General features: G+C 35.6%; 1 protein-coding gene across 1 annotated transcript; it reads left to right on the top strand.

The window, feature by feature from the left end:
* The first annotated feature begins 481 nt into the window (after nt 1-481).
* Nucleotides 482-20,097, top strand: LOC134230087 (bridging integrator 3-like). Its single transcript, XM_062711861.1, has 10 exons — nt 482-541; nt 637-688; nt 791-831; nt 13,299-13,360; nt 13,504-13,640; nt 14,588-14,628; nt 15,035-15,095; nt 15,407-15,487; nt 15,820-15,954; nt 19,244-20,097. The coding sequence occupies exons 1-10, from the start codon at nt 534-536 to the stop codon at nt 19,382-19,384; spliced, it is 759 nt and encodes a 252-aa protein (XP_062567845.1). The 5' UTR covers nt 482-533; the 3' UTR covers nt 19,385-20,097.
* Nucleotides 20,098-20,584: the final 487 nt, after the last annotated feature.

Here is a 20,584-nt window from a genome sequence, read left to right as displayed (position 1 = left end):
TTACATTCTTACATCACTACTTTATTCTGTTTTGACTGCAAGTGTGACAAAAAGTTGGGAACTTTTCCGAAGGAACCAGTCGGCTTTCAAAATACTTTTTAAAAAGAATATAAGAATTCAAATCTAGAAAAATAGGGGTCAACCCCTTATACTACAAAAGTGTCAGAAAAATGATGAGAGGATATAATTGAACGTTACCTAAAATAAGGTCTATCTCGAGAAATCTAGTTCATGAGGGGTGTATCTCCTCGGAAAAAAAAGGTTTCGTTAGAAAATAACATAAAATGGTTCTGGGACAACAAAAAGTTGATTTAATAGTTAACAGAATTTAAAAGTCATGTTCCTTGTGTGCCATCTTAGTGGAGGGGTCACCGTTGGTATGGAATTCACTTTCACACTTCAAATGGCAGGAATTTATTTTTTTTAGTTTTATCCGGAAATCTTGACTCCTATCATGTGCAATTTTTTCAATTGTGAACATCTTAGTCAGTAAAGTGCTTTGTTTACAATTTTAGGAGAGTCGCCCAGTCGGGATGAGTTGGTAAATATATTTTGATACCCTTTGTGTAGTGTGTGTACGGGTTGATTTTTATATTCCAATTCTATTTCTATTTAAAAAGACTTATCTTTTTACAGGAATCCGTTTAACCGACACTCAGCAAAAAAGAAGAGTGTGGTTTCACGAACTGTGAGTAACCTCTGTCTCATTGATCAACATGAATGATGACCTGCCCACTGTCCTCACAGATTTCTTATGTAAATTAATGCTTTATACTTTCTTTTTCATTAGACTGAAAGGGAATTTGGAAGAGAAGTAAAAAGAGTTGAAAGGTATCTGAATTTTTATTCATCATTTTATTGAACTTGAATTTTTTAGAGGCAGTCTGTATAGGCCTAGTATCTTTTGTTTCAAACTTACTGCAATTTATAACTGAATATCAATTTGATGCTGTGGCTTTTGGGGATAATGTTTTTAAAATAACCTAACTAAGTCACATTTATTTGCAATATAGCAATCAGAGCAGTACCCAGGTCTGCCCCATCAGGGTTTTGAAGAATACAAATTTACTGTAATTATGTTCCCCAAACAGAGTTTGGGAACATATTGTTTTTATGTTCCCCAAACGAAGTTGGGGAACATATTGTTTTTACTCTGATTCTTACTATTATTATTATTTTTCTTCTTGGGAAAATTTTGTCCGCGAATGATCTCGTAAAGTAGACATCCAACTAAGGTGAAATGTTTTTAGGGTCAATAGACATGTTATGTAGATTTGCGGAATCAAGGTCATTTTGCGCGCACGTGCTTGCAAGAGCGTGCACGTGCAACACGAGAAATGATAAATATAATGAATATAAGCGTAACTTTTAACATTTTTGATGAAATGCTTTGAAACTTATAATATTAGGATATATTAGTAACATAAACAATATGACATGGTCAAAATAGCAAGATCTCACGCGCATGCACGTGCGCTTCGCTCTGATTGGCTGAAACTAAAGTCTCAATATCTTTCTTGTTTTTTAACAAAATCCTTTGAAAGTTTGAACTTTGCCATGCATTAGGATATTCTACAACATGATATATAGCAATTTTCATGAAAACACGTGCATGCACGTGCACTGCAATCTGATTGGCTCAAACTTTAAATAGCTATAACTCCCTTGGTTTTCAACCAAAGAGGATGAGATTTGGAACATAGATAGATATAATGGACCTCTACAAGAAGGTATGGTCACCATGCACATGCATACACGTGCGTGTACTTGGGTTGCAATCTGATGGGCTGAAACTTAAAAGAACTATAACTTCCTTGGTTTCCAACCAAACGGGGTGGGATTTAGAACATAGATAGATGTAATGGACTTCTACAATAAGGTATGGTCACCTTGCTCATGTATGCACGTGCGTGCACGTGAAATGAAAAACAAAAATACACTTGAATGAGCGTATTTTTTAATACTTTTGGATTAAATACTTTAATATTTAGTATATTGAAATATATAGATTGTGGACAAGATGATATGGTCATTACGCACATGCATTCACATGCGCACGTGTGCAATGCTAAAATTTGAATTAACATGGTACATTTCTGGGTAAACGTTGTTAAAGTCTCAAATGCATAGAGTTTGTCTTATGTTATGAAGCTTACAGGGAATATGGCACCAAAACGGAGTTGGGGAGCGTTTTGGGAACATCTGTAACGGTCCCCGTTACAATTAGCACTACAGGTAGTTACTTTTTTTCTGAATTTTCTTCTCCGGTACTTTTTTTGTCCGCGAGTGTTCTCGTAAACTACTCATCCGATCTAGGTGAAACCTTTTTAGGGTCACTAGGTATGTTATGTAGATGTGCGGAACGAAGGTCATTTTGCGCGCACGTGCGTGCATGTGCGCACACGTGTAACGCGTGAAATGACCAATATGATAGATATAGCCGTAACCTTTTAAATTTTTGATGAAATGCTTTGAAACTCATAATATAAGGATATATTCATAGTATAGACATGATGACATGGTCAAAATAGCAAGATCTCACGCACATGCACGTGCGCTTCGTTCCGATTGGCTGAAACTAAAGTCTTTATATCTTTTTTGTTTATTGACAAAATCCTTTGAAATTTTGAACATAGTCACACATTATGAAGACCTACAGCATAATATATAAGAATAATCATGAACGCACGCACATGCACGTGTGCTGCAATCTGATTGGCTTAAAGTTTAAATGCCTAAAACTTTTTAGTTCTCAATAATACAGGGTGAAATTTCTAATATGAATAGATATAATGAATGCCTACATTATTCTACCATCAAAAGTAAATATGCAAGGACGTCATGCACATGCGCGCACACACAATGTGTTAAACGACAGTATACTTAAGTCTTTTGATGTTCATGCAGAATTAAGAACTTCTAAATGCAAAGACATGTAACATACTGAAGCAGATCTTTTAACCCTTGACCTTGATACTTAGGTCAAGGTCACTAGTAACCTGAATAAAATGTTAATATTAGCTATTTACCAAAATGACCTTGACCTATAACTTGAAATCGACCTTAACCTTTGATCTTAACCCAAGGTAGAAAGAAAAAATACACCCCCCCCCCCACACACACACACACAAAGCAGAGAATCGCTGTAAAGCTCAAATTACACCTCGGACCCACATAACATTTCAAGGAAACTGCAGAAAAGAGCTCGAGAAAAGAGTATTAAAATATTTGATGTGAGTTTCCAAAGTATATAGAAATTATCAATTTAATTAATTACAAATCCTGTCGTGTTTGAAATTAAAGTACAGATGAACAAAGTTGGTATATAAGCCTTTTATGATTACATGTATTTATTCGGATGTCGTTAATAGCATTCAATTCTACTGATTTGAAATAATATTTTAATACCAAGCATCCTTTGTTTATTTAACCTTTGAAATTTAATTGATTTTTTTAGAATTACGCAATCCCCAGAAATACAAAATCAATATACATGTACGCTCCTTCATAAAAAAAAATTATCAGGTATTTGCATTCATGAAAAATATATTAATAAGAAGGAGAAGGTGTTAAAGAATATTGGTCACATTAGCTGAGACGAATGTCTTTATAAATATCTCTTGTAAACCCCAGAAAGTAGCCTCCTATGCATTGGAAAAAATGAATAGTTCTGGTCAAAAACCTTTGCATGTATATATTTATTTACATAGTATATAAAATGTACTAGGCACAGGTACCAGAGTTGTCAAAATGACCAGAGAGAAAATATATATAAAATAAAATCTGAACAGATTAAAGGAAAATCCCTTTTGTATGTATGGAACTACAATTGACTAAGTTCATCTTGATTGGTTAGCTATCGGCGTGATATCCTTAGTCGACTTTAACACTGCCTAGTCGTCGGAATAAAACCAACTTTGAGGCCGAGGTTAAAATCAGTATAGAATTTAAATGTGAATAGGTATTTCAAAGAATGATATATACTTGAAATGTGGTAACTTTATATCTGTATTTTTTCTATTATTCGCGGGATAGAAAGATGTGTTAATCGCTTAACCAACATGCCATGATCATCTTGCATATGCATGTACATGTACTTGTGTGCCCATGCAAAACGTTAAACGATATATAGTTGATATCATTGTAACTTTAATATCTTTGAATGAAATCCTTAAATACCTAGTATATTTATAAAAGTCTTACACGAAAAGCTAGGGCACGAAAAGGGACATGGGGAGCGTTTGGGGAACATCTGTAACGGTCCCCGTTACAATTAGCCCTAGTTTATGAATAGAGTAAGCTTTTGGGAGGTGTTTTCCAATATTGACTAAATTGTCTCTGTAAAATAAACCTATAATGACAGCCACTGAAAAATAACTGATACAGTAAACAGTAAGCACCGTTACAGAATCTTTTGAAATGTATCATCAAATTTGAGGAGTTACTCCCCTTGAACACAACCAGTCAACCACCTGCATTGTTTCACGGAAAAAAAATATTATTTTCCTGACATTTTTTTTTACCATAGAATGATTTTCATTTGCAGTTGGTTTCAATTTAGGAACAGTTTTCACTGAATTGGCTATAAGAAAAAACTAGCAATGCCATGATATATAGGGCCTGCATAAGGAAACATGTGTTACCTAGCTACCAAATAGCATGACGGAGCTGAACTAATTAGCACTAATTGCAATACTTTTAAATTCTTTATATAAATGCAACAGTAAAAGCCTAGAATCTGAGATCTAAAAATATTGTAACGCTTCGGAACGCCTGCCTTGTGTTGAGAACAAAAACTTCGATGTAAAGTTTTATAATTTTATTCAGTAATACATGAACAGCGAAAATAAATAACAATGTTTGAAATTCACACAAGTCTCAACCCTCGGGACAAAAGACAAAATCAGTACAACTACTGATATAACTGGGCAACTGGCACTATTTCCAGTAATTTATAATTTAAGTATAAATTCCCCCGACCAAAATAAAACGAAAAGGCTCTCTATAAATGACTTATAATTAATTTACAAATAAATATTCCCGCTACTAGTTCAACTACTAGCACGCAGCAGAAATATTTCCTAACTCCTAAACTGGGCTAAAGAAGATAAAAATAACTAGTTCACAACTAGTAATTATAAATAAAACTAGTACAATTACTAGTAATATGAATTTAGCCTAACCTAACATTACGTATTATGTACTTCAGTCACTTAGATACTGAAATAGTACACACCTTAAATTACTCTGGACAAAACTGGCAACCTTTCTCTAGGTCACAAAGAAAACGAGAGAGCAAACGATATTCAGCATCTGGGTATTTATAGAATTAACAAAACCCGCAATAATTCATAACCAATCATAACTAATAATTCCATCCCGTAAATAATAATCAGCCAATCAAATGTAATCATCGTCCCGTAATGAAATCTCACTCTCGTACATCGTATGTAAAATTATTACAAAACATAAATAAATTAAATAAATTCATAAAACATAAAGTTACACTTTTAAAAGCTCATTTACTGTTTAACATTTAATTTAAAAGAATTTACAATCAAATCTTCCGCCGAAATAACTCCAGTAAAAATAGATCACCGTGAAGCATCACGGGAAAATACACAAGTAAACAAAGTATGGCGGCGGCAGAAGTTTCAGTGAAACCTGTGTGCTCGAAGACGATAAAAACATCGATCACACAAAAAATAAGGTAACTTTAAGATAATCCTGAATTATAGCGCAGCTTTATAATTACGTATGTACAATTAAGCCAACAAAAAGCGTGTAATTAAATAGCAAGACGATGTCTGACATTCAACACATCGAAACACAAGAAAAATGGCATAGATCTTCACTACACTTAAGCAGTTGTCAACCAACATTCAAGACGTAACTCTCGCTGGACATTTCAACATTCCATACAAGAATTGATGAATGAATTTAAAGTATGCATGAAAGTGCTTTAGAAAAATACCAAGATAAAAAAAATGAGATTCAAGAAAAAAGGGGGAGGGATCGTTACATTTTGCCCCTCTCTAAGAGTCCAAGTCCCTTTGGACTCAAAATACAAACAATAAAATTCACATACAACAATTAATTAAAACAATCAATGACATATTTCAATATTCTACTTTATACTCTACACTCGATACACATATACTTCCATGAACAGTACAGCTAGTCAATACACACAAGGGAGACTACTCAAAAACAAATGCTGTACTTCACAAAGCTTATAAAAAAAAATGTATCAACTCCTCTCAAAAATTCACATCTCTAGGAATGAATAAATCATAGAATTTTACAAACTATAACACTACTACACCAACCTTCCTGCATATCACTTATCAATATAATAGAAACTTTATACATAACACAAAATTCTAAATCAAAACAGGAAGTTCAACATAATTTCATGAAGACAAATGAGCAGAGCACAGTGTGACAAGGTAAGTAAGTTAAAATGTACATGAGTTATAATAAGTCAATTAATATTTAATAACTGCCATTTAAAGAATGAGTTTATCTTACAAAAACAATGGATGTACAAGATATTAGCAGCCGCTCTGATAAATTCATCATAAATACTTGCAAATATACAGCGTCCTGATAACACTAATGCTAATACTTTAAACACATAAGTTCTATAAGTATAACTTGCAAATAAGAAGTAATGCACAATCTTCCTAATTTTCATTCACAGGATAACAGAAAAAGACTTTAAGAGGATGGACACTTGGCAAGCAAAAATATCAAAGGTAAATAATATTACAGAAATGAATATCATTATCATCAGACTTAATGCTTGAAATATCAAATAAAAAAAATTACACATAAAGTCCACAAATCAATCTCATTCCTAACCTTATCTCCAAATTTACAACAAATATTGACAATGCATGAAATGAATACTTTCTTAACTTACTTATACTTGTTACTCAAAATTACCAATTTAATTTTGTCCTAGAATCACATCCTATGCTGTCTCCTGCTGCGGAACGGAACGTCTGGTTGCTGGAGAGTATTTGACCACTTCCTCTTTTGTAGGTTTACTTCCTGCCAGTTTCCACTTAAGCACTGGACCAATACCATTATCTTCCATCTGGAGACATTGTAGACTTGATGAGTTGTACTTTGACATCCATTGTGTCCCTTCAGGTAAATTTTGAGAACTGTCACGCTTTCTTGTCGTCACACGAATAGCACCCCCCTGATTAAGGTTTTCCTGAGTTTCCATAGTCTCAGCTCTCTTTCTGCACTTAATACAAGGTCCACATTTCAGGCTTTCTAAACTGTCACCTTCTGAGCAGCTACAGTCGGCTGGGTTCGGACATCTTGATAGACCGTCAGCATTACCATGCTGTGTACCAGGCCTATACTCGATTTCAAAATTGTATGCTGACAATATTTCAATCCAGCGTGCCACTCTTCCTTTAGGTTCTTTCAGTTTATATAGCCAGACTAATGCTTGGTGATCAGTCCTAAGTATAAATCTTTGTCCTAAAAGATACTGTTTGAAGTATTCCACAAAGTAACGAACAGCTAGGAGCTCTTTATCAGTTACACAATAGTTCCTTTCAGCACGGTTTAGGGTTCGACTCCCATAGGCTAACACTTTCTCACGTCCATCCTGTACTTGGCTCAATACAGCACCAATGCCTACATCACAGGCATCTGTGTCAAGAATAAAATGGCCTTGGTTTGGGTCAGGTTATCCCATTATATCGGGCCCAGTAAGGATTTTCTTTAATTGCAGAAATGCTTGCTCGCATGAGTCTGTCCAATGAAAAGAATGGTTCTTTTGTGTAAGTTCAGTAAGAGGTTTAGCTAACATCGAAAACCCTTTTATAAATCTCCTGTAGTAAGAGGCAGTTCCAAGGAATTGTCGTACTTCAGTAACATTATTTGGTCTGGTCCAATTCAAAATTTTCTCTACATTCTGCTTATCTGGTAAGACTCCATCTTTAGTGACTTTATGTCCAAGGAAAATAACTTCATCTTGAAAAAGGCTACATTTCTCTGGTTTCAATTTTAAACCTGCATCTGTTATTCTTTGAACCACCTGGCTAAGTCTGGACATGTGTTCATCAAAATTTCTGCTAAATATCACTACATCGTCCAAATAAATAAGACAAATGTCCCACTGGAGGCCATTTAATGCCATCTCCATAAGTCTCTGGAATGTACCTGGTGCATTAGTCAATCCAAAAGGCATGGTTTTATACTCGAAATGACCATATTTTGTAACAAATGCTGTTTTTGGTATATCTTCAGCCTTGACTCTGACTTGGTGATACCCAGCTGTCAAATCCAGAGTGGAAAACATTGAAGCTCCTGCAACGGAATCTAGACAGTCTTGAATTCGTGGGAGTGGGAATGCATCCTTAACTGTTAAATTATTTACAGCTCGATAATCCACACAGACTCTTATTTTTCCATTCTTCTTTCTAGCTAAGACCAGTGGAGAGGACCAAGGTGATGTAGAAGGTTGTATTATGCCCCTCTCTCTAAGGTTCAGAATGGCATCTCTCTCCTCATTGGCTAGTGCTGTTGGAACTCTACGAGGTGGCTGTTTTACAGGTTTACTGTCACCAGTATTAATTTCATGTTCTACTAAATTGGTTTGCCCTAGGTCCCATTCATCTTTTGAAAATGCATCCTGATGGTCAAGCAAGAATTTCCGAAAAGCTTCTTTTTCTGACATATTTAAGGACTGGGAAGAGCCATCATACAGTTCACGTAAATGATCTGGAACCTCACATGCCTCTCCAGGCGAAAGTTCAGTAGATCGGCGAAGGCTTCTTAGGTCACTATAAACCGGTCGAATTACATTTACTATTCCCCCATATCCTTCGACAGTACCCACTACTGTGTCTGGATAAAGCGTTTTACCCTCATCAAAAGGGTTCATAACTCTCAGGGGTACACACAGTTTCCCTCTGATGTTAAGAACTGCTGGGGCAAACAGTAAGGAGGTCTTCTCCATAAGATCTCCACTTGGCACGAACATAAGGTCCTCCTCAACATCAACCTCACATTCACGCTGAATAAAAGCCGGTATTATTACTTCTGTATTCCCAGGTATATCACATCTCTCCACACAACGGAGGGTAATATCTTTAGGCACACCACGTTGTATGCATGGAATATCATGACCTTTGAACCTTATCAGTCCTTTACTCAGGAGAATATCTGCTTGACCAATATCACTATTCTGCAGGATGTCCACTCCAAGTAACACTTCATCTTGGATATCAGCTACTAAAAGGTTTTTCTTGAGGGCCAAGGAACCAAGTTGCAATTCAAATGCTCCTTTCCCATAAACATGAATGGTACTTCCGTCAGCTCCTCGTAAGTGCGACTTTCCTTGAAGTCTGGGTCTGTTCACCTCTTTGAGTTGTTCATAAACTTTGTATGAAAGTATAGTATTGGATGCACCAGTATCTGTTGCAATGTGGACATCTAAACCATTTACTTTTCCTTCTATGTACACACCATCTGCATCTGGTATTCGATTAGAAATAAAACAAAAATCTTCTGACTCATCAAAATTATCTGGTTGTCGGTCTGTTGGTGGGTCTAAACTGTTCGTCTGTCTGTCAGTTTCTTCTGTAGCCGGTCCTTGACCCACAGGAACGGCTAATGCCTGTTTAAAGGTGCCTTTGATACTTGAAGGTCATTAATTCTCTTTGGGCAGTCCCTTATGAAATGACCTTCAGCTTTGCAGTAAAAACAGCTATGTTTCTGTGGTCTGTCCAGAGGAGCCATTTGACCCGAAGACATGTCTGGTTGAGATGTACCAATAATAGGCCTACTTGGCTGTGTCCCAGTGTTGCTCTGCTTAGTCAGGTTGCTGAGAACTTTTGCCATCTCATCGACTTGTTTCTGCAAGGCTTCGATAGTGCCAACTGATGCTTGTTTGTTTCCTTGGCCGTACTTTACATTTCTGATGCGCTTCTTTTTCATCGACTTGTCTTTAGTGACTGTCTTAGATGAGGCCTCAGATTCAGAATCACTGTACAGCGACTTCACCTCTCTGACATGTTTCTTAGTTGAAGGCCGACCTGCTTCTTCATAATTTATAACCTGTCGTACAGCTTCATGTATATCTGAGGGGTCCTTGACGTATTCTACATGAAATTGGGCTTCTCTGTCAGCCAGACCATCTAAAAATTTCCTGAGCAAGTCTTCCTCTCTAGTCTTTGAGTCTCGCTCTGGGTGGGCTTTGACATACAGGCGCTTCAAATCAGCAGCAAAGTCCTCGACTCGCTCACCAGGCTTCTGAACTCTGTTATTAAATTTTGACAGATATGTACGACTGGTTTCGATTGCACGAAAACGATTGGTCAGTTCCTTTGTAAGTCTCTTATAACTACTTCTGGACTCTTTCGATAATTGGCCGTAAACAAAGTCAGCAGCATCTTCATGTAATCTGGGCAGTAATTGGTCCAGTTTGTCGTCTGTTGTCCAGTGGTATCTATCTGCAACTTCCTCAAATCGACAAAACCAGACAGACCAATCTTCTTTCCCTGTGTATGGAGGAATCTTTACATTGTGATGCTTAGCCCTTTTCCGGTACACAAAGTCAGACTGTGATGTTTCTCTGTCGCTACTCAAACACTCGTGAGACGTGCTACATGTATCTGATTGTCTGTTGTCAGGGTTGGTCCTTTGGTGGTTATCTTGTTCAGAGAGCTGTTTAATTTTCTCTTGTAAATGCTCTACCATCTCCGTAAGCTGGACAAGTGCAGTTTGCTCGCTTTCTGTCCTTGATATATCTCGTGCACTTCTCATGGGAGCGGAAGTCTGATTCAGCATCACAGGTACAGAACCTGTACACAAACTCACAGGCACAGAACCTGTACTTAGACCAACAGGTACAGAACCTGTACATGTACATGAGCTTACAGGTACATTACCTGTACTAGAACTTACAGGCACAGAACCTGTACACAAACTTAGAGGTAAATGAGTCCTCGCGCAAACGTTGTGACCTGGTGTTGTAATTGTGGGGAATGGAGTAAACATATGGGCGCTCTGGTTTTGTTGACAATAAACAGGACCTTGAAAACTCACAGTACAAGGAACTGCATAAGAGTTTACAGGTAAGGTAGTGTGGTAATTTGAACCTGTACATGAACTCAAAGTGCTGTGTTTATGAGAGTTCACAGGTAACCCATATACTGGACTTGCTGTCTGCGTAATGGAGGGGCTCATGTGAGTACCTGTACTGGGGACTGCAGGTACATACATACTAGGGACAGCTGTCGGCTCTCTAGGAAAACCTGTACACAAATTCTCAGCAAAATGTGAGCAAACAGGTACAAAAGGCATCTGAGTTGTGGGACCACAGGTGTGAAGATGGCTCATTTTAGGCGTAACTACACTGTTTGTTGTCTGTGGCTGCTCTGTAGTGGTACTCACAGTTACAGAAACTGTATCTGAGTTCCCAATAAAAGGTGTAGGTTCTCCATCTCTCACAACGTCTGCCTGAGAACTCACAAGCATTAAACTTGTATCTGGGTTACGTAAAAATTGAGAGGCTTCTTTATTTGAATGAACAAGTGGTTTAGTTCTGTGCATGTCAGCTCCTTCACACGGAAATTCACATTCGCTTTCATTTTCTCTTACAGTATCTACAGAGGAACACGAAACTCGTGAGGTAGGTCTGGATTCTTGAAGACCACGACGTTTCCGTCGACTTCTACGTCCTGCCATTGTGATTTATTTTTATTTGATTTGCTTAATAAAATTTTTGTTTCTCAAACACAGACAAAGCGTTGTTATGATTCGATCACAGGACCCGTAAATTTAAACGGATCCCGCCGTGGATGCCAAAATTGTAACGCTTCGGAACGCCTGCCTTGTGTTGAGAACAAAAACTTCGATGTAAAGTTTTATAATTTTATTCAGTAATACATGAACAGCGAAAATAAATAACAGTTTGAAATTCACAAGTCTCAACCCTCGGGACAAAAGACAAAATCAGTACAACTACTGATATAACTGGGCAACTGGCACTATTTCCAGTAATTTATAATTAAAGTATAAATTCCCCCGACCAAAATAAAACGAAAAGGCTCTCTATAAATGACTTATAATTAATTTACAAATAAATATTCCCGCTACTAGTTCAACTACTAGCACGCAGCAGAAATATTTCCTAACTCCTAAACTGGGCTAAAGAAGATAAAAATAACTAGTTCACAACTAGTAATTATAAATAAAACTAGTACAATTACTAGTAATATGAATTTAGCCTAACCTAACATTACGTATTATGTACTTCAGTCACTTAGATACTGAAATAGTACACACCTTAAATTACTCTGGACAAAACTGGCAACCTTTCTCTAGGTCACAAAGAAAACGAGAGAGCAAACGATATTCAGCATCTGGGTATTTATAGAATTAACAAAACCCGCAATAATTCATAACCAATCATAACTAATAATTCCATCCCGTAAATAATAATCAGCCAATCAAATGTAATCATCGTCCCGTAATGAAATCTCACTCTCGTACATCGTATGTAAAATTATTACAAAACATAAATAAATTAAATAAATTCATAAAACATAAAGTTACACTTTTAAAAGCTCATTTACTGTTTAACATTTAATTTAAAAGAATTTACAATCAAATCTTCCGCCGAAATAACTCCAGTAAAAATAGATCACCGTGAAGCATCACGGGAAAATACACAAGTAAACAAAGTATGGCGGCGGCAGAAGTTTCAGTGAAACCTGTGTGCTCGAAGACGATAAAAACATCGATCACACAAAAAATAAGGTAACTTTAAGATAATCCTGAATTATAGCGCAGCTTTATAATTACGTATGTACAATTAAGCCAACAAAAAGCGTGTAATTAAATAGCAAGACGATGTCTGACATTCAACACATCGAAACACAAGAAAAATGGCATAGATCTTCACTACACTTAAGCAGTTGTCAACCAACATTCAAGACGTAACTCTCGCTGGACATTTCAACATTCCATACAAGAATTGATGAATGAATTTAAAGTATGCATGAAAGTGCTTTAGAAAAATACCAAGATAAAAAAAATGAGATTCAAGAAAAAAGGGGGAGGGATCGTTACAATATTAAGCCTACATGAACTTGATGAAATAAGCATTAGGGTATTGTAATCTGTACATATACAAGTTTTCTTCCATTTAGTAGCATTTTGACTTGCTAAGGCTTTTATGTTTGATACAAATACATGTATATGTAAATTATACATCTTTTTGCAATATGCAGTATTTCATAATTAAAGTATTTTCTGTTTTTCAGCTTAGATGAAACTAGCAAGAAATTATACAAAGATACCAAAAGATGGCTAGAATCCAACTCAGGTATTTTAAAAATACATGTACATGTATCCCCCCCCCCCAAAAAAAAAAATAACAGAAATATCAACTTGAATCCCTTTTCAATTAAAATTACCATTCAAAATAACTACTGTTTCTCAGTTGTATTGATTTTCCTTGGATTTCAGCCCTGTTGAACAGTGAACACAAAATAACCCAGGATCTGTTGACCAGTCCACTATGTCAGACTGAAGCTCAACTGAATGCCATGATCACAGATTGGGACAGGGCTATAGAGAAACAGAATCTACATTCCAGGGAACTGGTTAGTTCACATTTTTCTGCATTTGAGTATTGATGCCTTATAAATGGCTGCTAAAATTAAGAGTAGTTTTCTAAAATGAGATTTTAATAGCATGACTTGACACAGGTGTAAAAGTGCTTATTCCTTGTTTTGTGTTTTCATGTACTACATACTTTTTGAGTGATATTTACTTGTTCAAATAGGCCCATGTGGTATTTCATTTATACTTAGGCCAAAATAAAATATACTCTTGTTTCCTGTCCCCTGACCAAAAAAATTAGGGTCGGTAGGTAGGGAAAAAAAATTTTGAGAAAAAATTTTATTTTCAAAATTTAATGAATGCAGAACATATAGCATGTAATAACTGTAATAACAAGAAAATGATATGTTAACAGTTTCAAAGCAAGTTTGTTAATCAAGATTTATAAAGTAAAGGTAACCTGTACACTTGTGATGTATTAATTCTGTAAATATCATTGGTCAACTTCAGTATTTTAGAAAAATAGTTATCCAAAAAATGAAAATGTAATAAAAACTTTTAGGGTCGGAGGGTAAAATGTAGGGTAGGTCGGGTGACAGGAAACAGGAGTATTTTTTATTTTGGCCTTATTTTAACTTGAAATATAGATGATTTAGCTCACACAAATTTTGATATTTGGTGAAAGTTGTGTCCCTTGGGTCTTCTTCTTAGAAAATTATGTCTACTTACAGAAACAAGTCTTTGTTTTTATGGGTTTATTAATTTTATACCAATTCTGGGATATAAATAGAAAGGAAAGAAGAGGGGTTAAGTTTTCGATCCAAAATTTAAAAAAAATCATTTCACAAAGACAAAAGTATAAAAATTTGAATAAAGAGCATCCTCCACAACTTCTAGATAGCTCTATCACTTTGGAGAATGCCACTTGGTACTGCAATGTACTGAAACTTTGTTTCACATATTTTATTGTATACTGATAATATTGCAGAATAATGTTGTACAGAAGACTATGGCAGAACCAGTCAAAAGGTAAATATACATTTTAAATATATAATAATACCAAAAAAGGCCCTTAATTTAACAAAGCTGACCAATCTGAAAAGTTAATATCTAAATAGTACACATTTTAATATATGTATTGTAGAAAAGGCATATGTGGATGTAGCCATTGTATGTTAAAATACTGTATACAGGGTTATTTTCGCCCCGTCTTAATTTCGCCCTTTCACTCTTGCAAACAGTTTTGGCCCGTGTTAAATTCGCCCAGTCATAGTTTTGTTTAAGAAATCATACTGTATTCTTTGAATTTCCCCATTTTAAATTCGGCCAAATGAAAGTAGGCGAAAAGGGCGAAAATAAAACGGGGGCGAAAATTTCCCTGTATACAGTATACATATGTATTCAACACAATCAGTTATGACGTATAATTTTTCAGACTGAATACCATATTTCCAAGTATACAAGCAGCACTGAAGAAACGAGAACAGAGTTTACAAGTAAGAATGTTTCTTTTCAACTGGATAAATACCCCTGGCACCTCAATCTAATTAAAATCTGACTTTTTAGATTTGTGCCACTTATACTTTTACGCAAAGAGAATACATATGGCGCAAATTTAAGAAGTCTGATGTTTAAAATTAGATTGCCTAGTACTTAGACTTTATATTCTTGGAATGCTGATAAAATATGTTACAGTGAGTCTGCACAAGTGTTGAGTATTGGATTTTACTATGGACTTCATTTTACACCTTTGCGTTGATATAAGATTTATTTATACTGTATACACAGATGTACTGTTGTTTTGAAGGAGTACCAGAAATCCCAGGCTAAAGTAGAGAAACACCAGAACCGAGAAAGAACCGGACAAAATGTGGTGAAATTAGATCTAGTAAGTTTTGAATGAAATTAAATGTATATATTTTGAATCTTCAGCAAGTTTCTTACAAATAAATTCATCAACGCACACATTTTCCCCTCACAGCATAATTTTTTTTTTTGGAGGCTCATATATTGCTAATGGGTTATGATTTTTCAAAAGAAGTATTACCAAGGTAATTTACAATCAAACATTTTATTTTTTCACACCTTGCTGGACAAAATTTGACAGAAATGACCATTTAATTTAACATTTTTATGAAGGAATATGATAATTATTTGTCCCTGTTTGAGTTATCTTTCCTATCAGAGGGTCAGTGAACCTTAATATTCTTTCCCTTGTAGAGTAGGAAAGCAGTGGAGAGAACCAAGGCCGACTTTGACAGTCAGAATCAGGCCTTATCTGAAGATCTACCCAAGTTTGTGGATGGAAGAATTGAATATATTCAACCATGTTTAGAATCTCTAATAAAATCCCAGGTAAGTAAACTTTAAGCTTAGGTATATTTATTTACTTGTTATAATTTTAACATTTTTTTTCAAAAAAGGATCTGATCAGAGAATAAAATTAAGGAGGGAAATAAAAATAACGTTATCAAGTTTTCAAATCTTTATGTATAGTACATGTAACATACAGAAATCAAAATCTGCTCCCTGTATAACAGGTACTTAAGGAATAACTGTCTTATTTTTTGATTTCATGATGTGATCAATCGATTGGCTTGTGTAAAATTATCATGTAAGCCAATCAATTGATCAACTTCATGAAAGAGAAATATAAGACAGTTATTCCTTATAATTACATGCTCTTGATTCCGCAAATCCACGTGCTAGAAGCCCTGCTTCTAGTCTCTATTTGTCCAACCCTGCACATGATTGTTTTTTAACCGTGCCTATAAATGAACCAGTACATTGATGGAGAAATAAAGTACATTGACTACCGTATATACTCACCTATAAGTCGGTTGAATTTAATAAGCTTATATATCAGAGGCCGACTGACCTCATATAATACCATTCTTTTTATAACTCGCCTATAAGTCGGATAAAGAGTTTTGGACTAAAGATTAACTCCCAAAAAACCGACTTATAGGCGAGTATATATGGTATTCGTAATTTTATCTCAAACAAAGAAATTGGAAATGTACGAGAGTTGTCCCGTAAAATCGTGGACAAAGCGTTTTTCTCGAAAAGTAATGGGCGCACTAAGCTGAAAATTTCAGTAAATGTTTATTTATCATATTTAAGTGCATGATAATTTTTTTGATAAAATATAGGCAAAAATAAAGATTTTATTATGCTTGAATGTGCAAGGGGTATTGTCTTACGGCGCACGGTCAAAAAACCAAGGTTTTATTAAAGAATACACCAGTTTGAATTCAAAATAAAAATTTTAAATACATAAGATTTGGATTGAAATTATCCTAATTCAATTCCACAATCAATTTTGCAGTCTCGGTAAAAAATTTAAGGCATTTGCTCAATTTTTGGCAGTTTCTCGAGCATTCGAAATGGGAAAGTGGTAAACACAACACACGAAAAATACCGACGTTTTATGACGTTACGGCGCACCGGAGAGCAGTTCAGCTTTATTTCAATGTTGTAATGACACCTTGAGAGACTTGAAATGACCATAGAAGAAAAAAGATGATAAAAATATCACTATATCTTAAGTATACAAATGAAATGGGAGTTTTCTTAGCGAAGTCTTTTTTGATCGAGTCCTTTGGGAGTACAAAACATACGGACAAACTCCTAATGTAATAGCGAAAGACGCTGTCACAGTAGACAGCCGATATGAGATTTCCTATTAGTTGAATGATGGTGAGAATATTGTCCGAATTTACTAATAAATCTTCAGAAGATCGCGTGAGGGTGCCAATTGGTTCTTCGACTGTTCATGTAGACTAAAGAATGTGTATCATGAAGTTCCTAAATTTAAGTCGGACTCATCCAACTTCATTTTCAGCAAGATAAAAAGTGACGCTGTTTTAGACACTTTGACGTTATAATCCATGAGCTGTAAGGTGCTACTATACATAGCAAAAAATCTCATAATTTGTTTATTTATGCATATATTTATCTGAAATTTGCTGTGTATATTACTAAAATATGTACTAACAAGAGGCCCATGGGCCACATCGCTCACCTGAGTACTGTAGCTATGAAAAAGTAGAAATTGGTTTATTGTTGAAAAGTTAAAATCCAAAAGTAATCCCATGATCAATCATGGATTTACTATTCTTCAAAGAATTTTCCTATATATTTCTATGTAAAACTTTGGTCGGCCATTTTGGCCCCGTCCTACCCCCGGGGGTCATGATTTGAACAAACTTGAATCTCCACTACCTGAAGATGCTTCCATATAAATATGATGAACAATGGGTTTGTCTTTCTTAAGAAGATTTTTAAAGAATTTTCCTATATATTTCTATGTGAAACTTTGGTCGGCCATCTTTGCCCCGCCCTACCCCAGGGGGTCATGATTTGAACAATTTGAATCTACATTATCTGAGGATGCTTCCATATAAATATGATGAATTATGCCTTTGTCATTCTTGAGAAGAAGATTTTTAAAGAATTTTCCTATATATTTCTATGTAAAACTTTGGTCGGCCGTTTGGCCCCGCCCTACCCCCGGGGGTCATGATTTGAACAAACTTGAATCTACACTACCTGAGGATATTACCCCATAAGTTTCATCTTTCCTGGCACAGTGGTTCTTGAGAAGAAGATTTTTAAAGAATTTTCCAATATATTTCTATGTAAAACTTTGGTCGGCCATTTTGGCCCCGCCCTACCCCCGTGGGTCATGATTTGAACAAACTTGAATCTACACTACCTGAGGATGCTTCCATATAAATATGATGAATTATGGCTCTGTCATTCTTGAGAAGAAGATTTTTAAAGAATTTTCCTATATATTTCTATGTAAAACTTTGGTCGGCCATTTTGGCCCCGCCCTACCCCCGGGGGTCATGATTTGAAGAAACTTGAATCTACACTACCTGAGGATGTTACCCCATAAGTTTTATCTTTCCTGGCACAGTGGTTCTTGAGAAGAAGATTTTTAAAGAATTTTCCAGTATATTTCTATGTAAAACTTTGGTCGGCCATTTTGGCCCCGCCCTACCCCCGGGGGTCATGATTTGAACAAACTTGAATCTACACTACCTGAGGATGTTACCCCATAAGTTTCATCTTTCCTGGCACAGTGGTTCTTGAGAAGAAGATTTTTAAAACATGCCACCAAAATTTCATTAATTCCCAATTATCTCCCCTTGAATAAGGGTGTGGCCCTTCATTTGAACAAACTTGAATCCCCTTCACCCAAGGATGCTTTGTGGCAAGTTTGGTTGAAATTGGCCCAGTGGTTTTTGAGAAGAAGTCGAAAATATGAAAAGTTTACAGACAGACAGACAGACAGACGGACAGACAGACGGACAGACGGACGCCGGACAAAATGTGATCAGAAAAGCTCACTTGAGCCTTCGGCTCAGGTGAGCTAAAAACTAGTGAAAATTTCGGAATGCAGTGATGTTCATTTTTTACACTAGACAACTTGTCAACGATTTTACGGGACAACCCTCGTAAATATAAGTTAATCAATACTATCACATCTATCTATCATGTAGATTGGCTGTGTAAATCAGATGAAAACATACATTAAAGATAATTAAGATTTTAAATTGTTCTGATGAATTTTTAGTTGTGGGACTTTCTGAACTTATACTCTTTCTTTCACTATGAAATTCCTGTAATCTTGTAGGTTTCCTATAACTCTGAGGCTCTGAAGATTTATTCGGAATTAGCAGACCAGTGGCAAACCACAACAGACTTGGGTGAACTTAAATCACGCCAGCAACAAACTTTATCAGATATCAAAGCTCTTGCCATTACTGTGGACTGAGCACAAAGTCCAGCTTGACACTTAACAGTGCAAAAATTAATAAGTCATCTCCATAGATGTGACTTCTTCATCTCCAAGACAAGCATCAGAAAATATATGCTACATTATCTGCATTCACAGTGAATATGGGAATCATACCATGCAAGTGCAACGACCAAGGATCCAAATAAGAAAAAGAAGCTACTAGATACTGTGGTTTCATCAGTATTCGTTGAGCACCAATTTTCTAGGAATTCGTCATTGAGCAGATCCATGAAATTTAATGTTCATTGAATTGAGAAATGTGTTTTTCATTTGTAATGACAATGATTTCATCCACGAAATTACGTATCCTCAAAAGCATCTGTTGTACAAAATCCACGAAAATTGATGTCAACAAAAATTGATGAAACCACAGTATATACATGTATTAATGAAAATAGTTTATTCCAGTGCTGTGTATATCCACAAATAGTTTAACTTGCATTTAAATGAGATGAATGTTTTTATGTGGGCCTCAGAGAGGTAATCAGTCATGTGGACTTCGATTTTAGTTTATTTTGCATTTCAATGTTGGCATTTTCAGTTTCATGAAATGGGAAATATGCAATATATTAGATGTTACTAATGTGTATCTGTGATATAAAACGATTTAACTTATAAAATCTGTTGGTTTTTCTTATATTTTCATAAATGAAGACAAGATTTCATACATATTACATAATGGCATCAACAGAATTCATGGCTCATGCACCTTAGGTTTTAGGGTCTTCAATTGCAATATTTTTATGAATATTACTACCATGTACTACTAAATAAAATACGATGTGAAAACACACACAACATTGTAAAGGCTGCATAAAGGGGGCGGGGCCTAACATATATGGGATATGTTTACTGCGACATCAAACAGAAATAGTTATTTCTCAATGCATATGGAGATCATAAACAAATTTCACAATCATTGTCAAATTTCAGTATCGTTGTCCTCTTGGTGTGGTTGAGCGTCTGCTCTCGACTCTTAGTAAGGATTCGAACTTGCGCTGCGGGTTCAAATGCAAGTATGCAGTGAAAAACTCTGAAAATTCTCCATTATTGACAGTTTTTTTTCCCAAGGTTCACAACTAGCTTCCAGTTCATAAAACTGTGTCATACACAAGTACACATTCTAGATATATTTACACCCATGACCAGTTTGCATTCACCAAAATTCTAGTTACA

This window comes from Saccostrea cucullata, unplaced genomic scaffold (assembly GCF_032062105.1).
Source record: "Saccostrea cucullata isolate Sc308-1 unplaced genomic scaffold, CSIRO_AGI_Scuc_v1 ctg240, whole genome shotgun sequence".
NCBI classification, from domain to species: Eukaryota; Metazoa; Mollusca; class Bivalvia; order Ostreida; family Ostreidae; genus Saccostrea; species Saccostrea cuccullata.
Note: the sequence above shows the minus strand (reverse complement) of the source record. Positions and strands in the feature narration are given on the sequence as shown.

Excerpts from the sequence above, each read along its gene's own strand:
- LOC134230087 (XM_062711861.1), top strand. Across the intron at positions 13,641-14,587 it reads ATCTACATTCCAGGGAACTG|AATAATGTTGTACAGAAGAC; the intron begins GTTAGTTCACAT and ends ATAATATTGCAG. Across the intron at positions 15,488-15,819 it reads ATGTGGTGAAATTAGATCTA|AGTAGGAAAGCAGTGGAGAG; the intron begins GTAAGTTTTGAA and ends TTTCCCTTGTAG.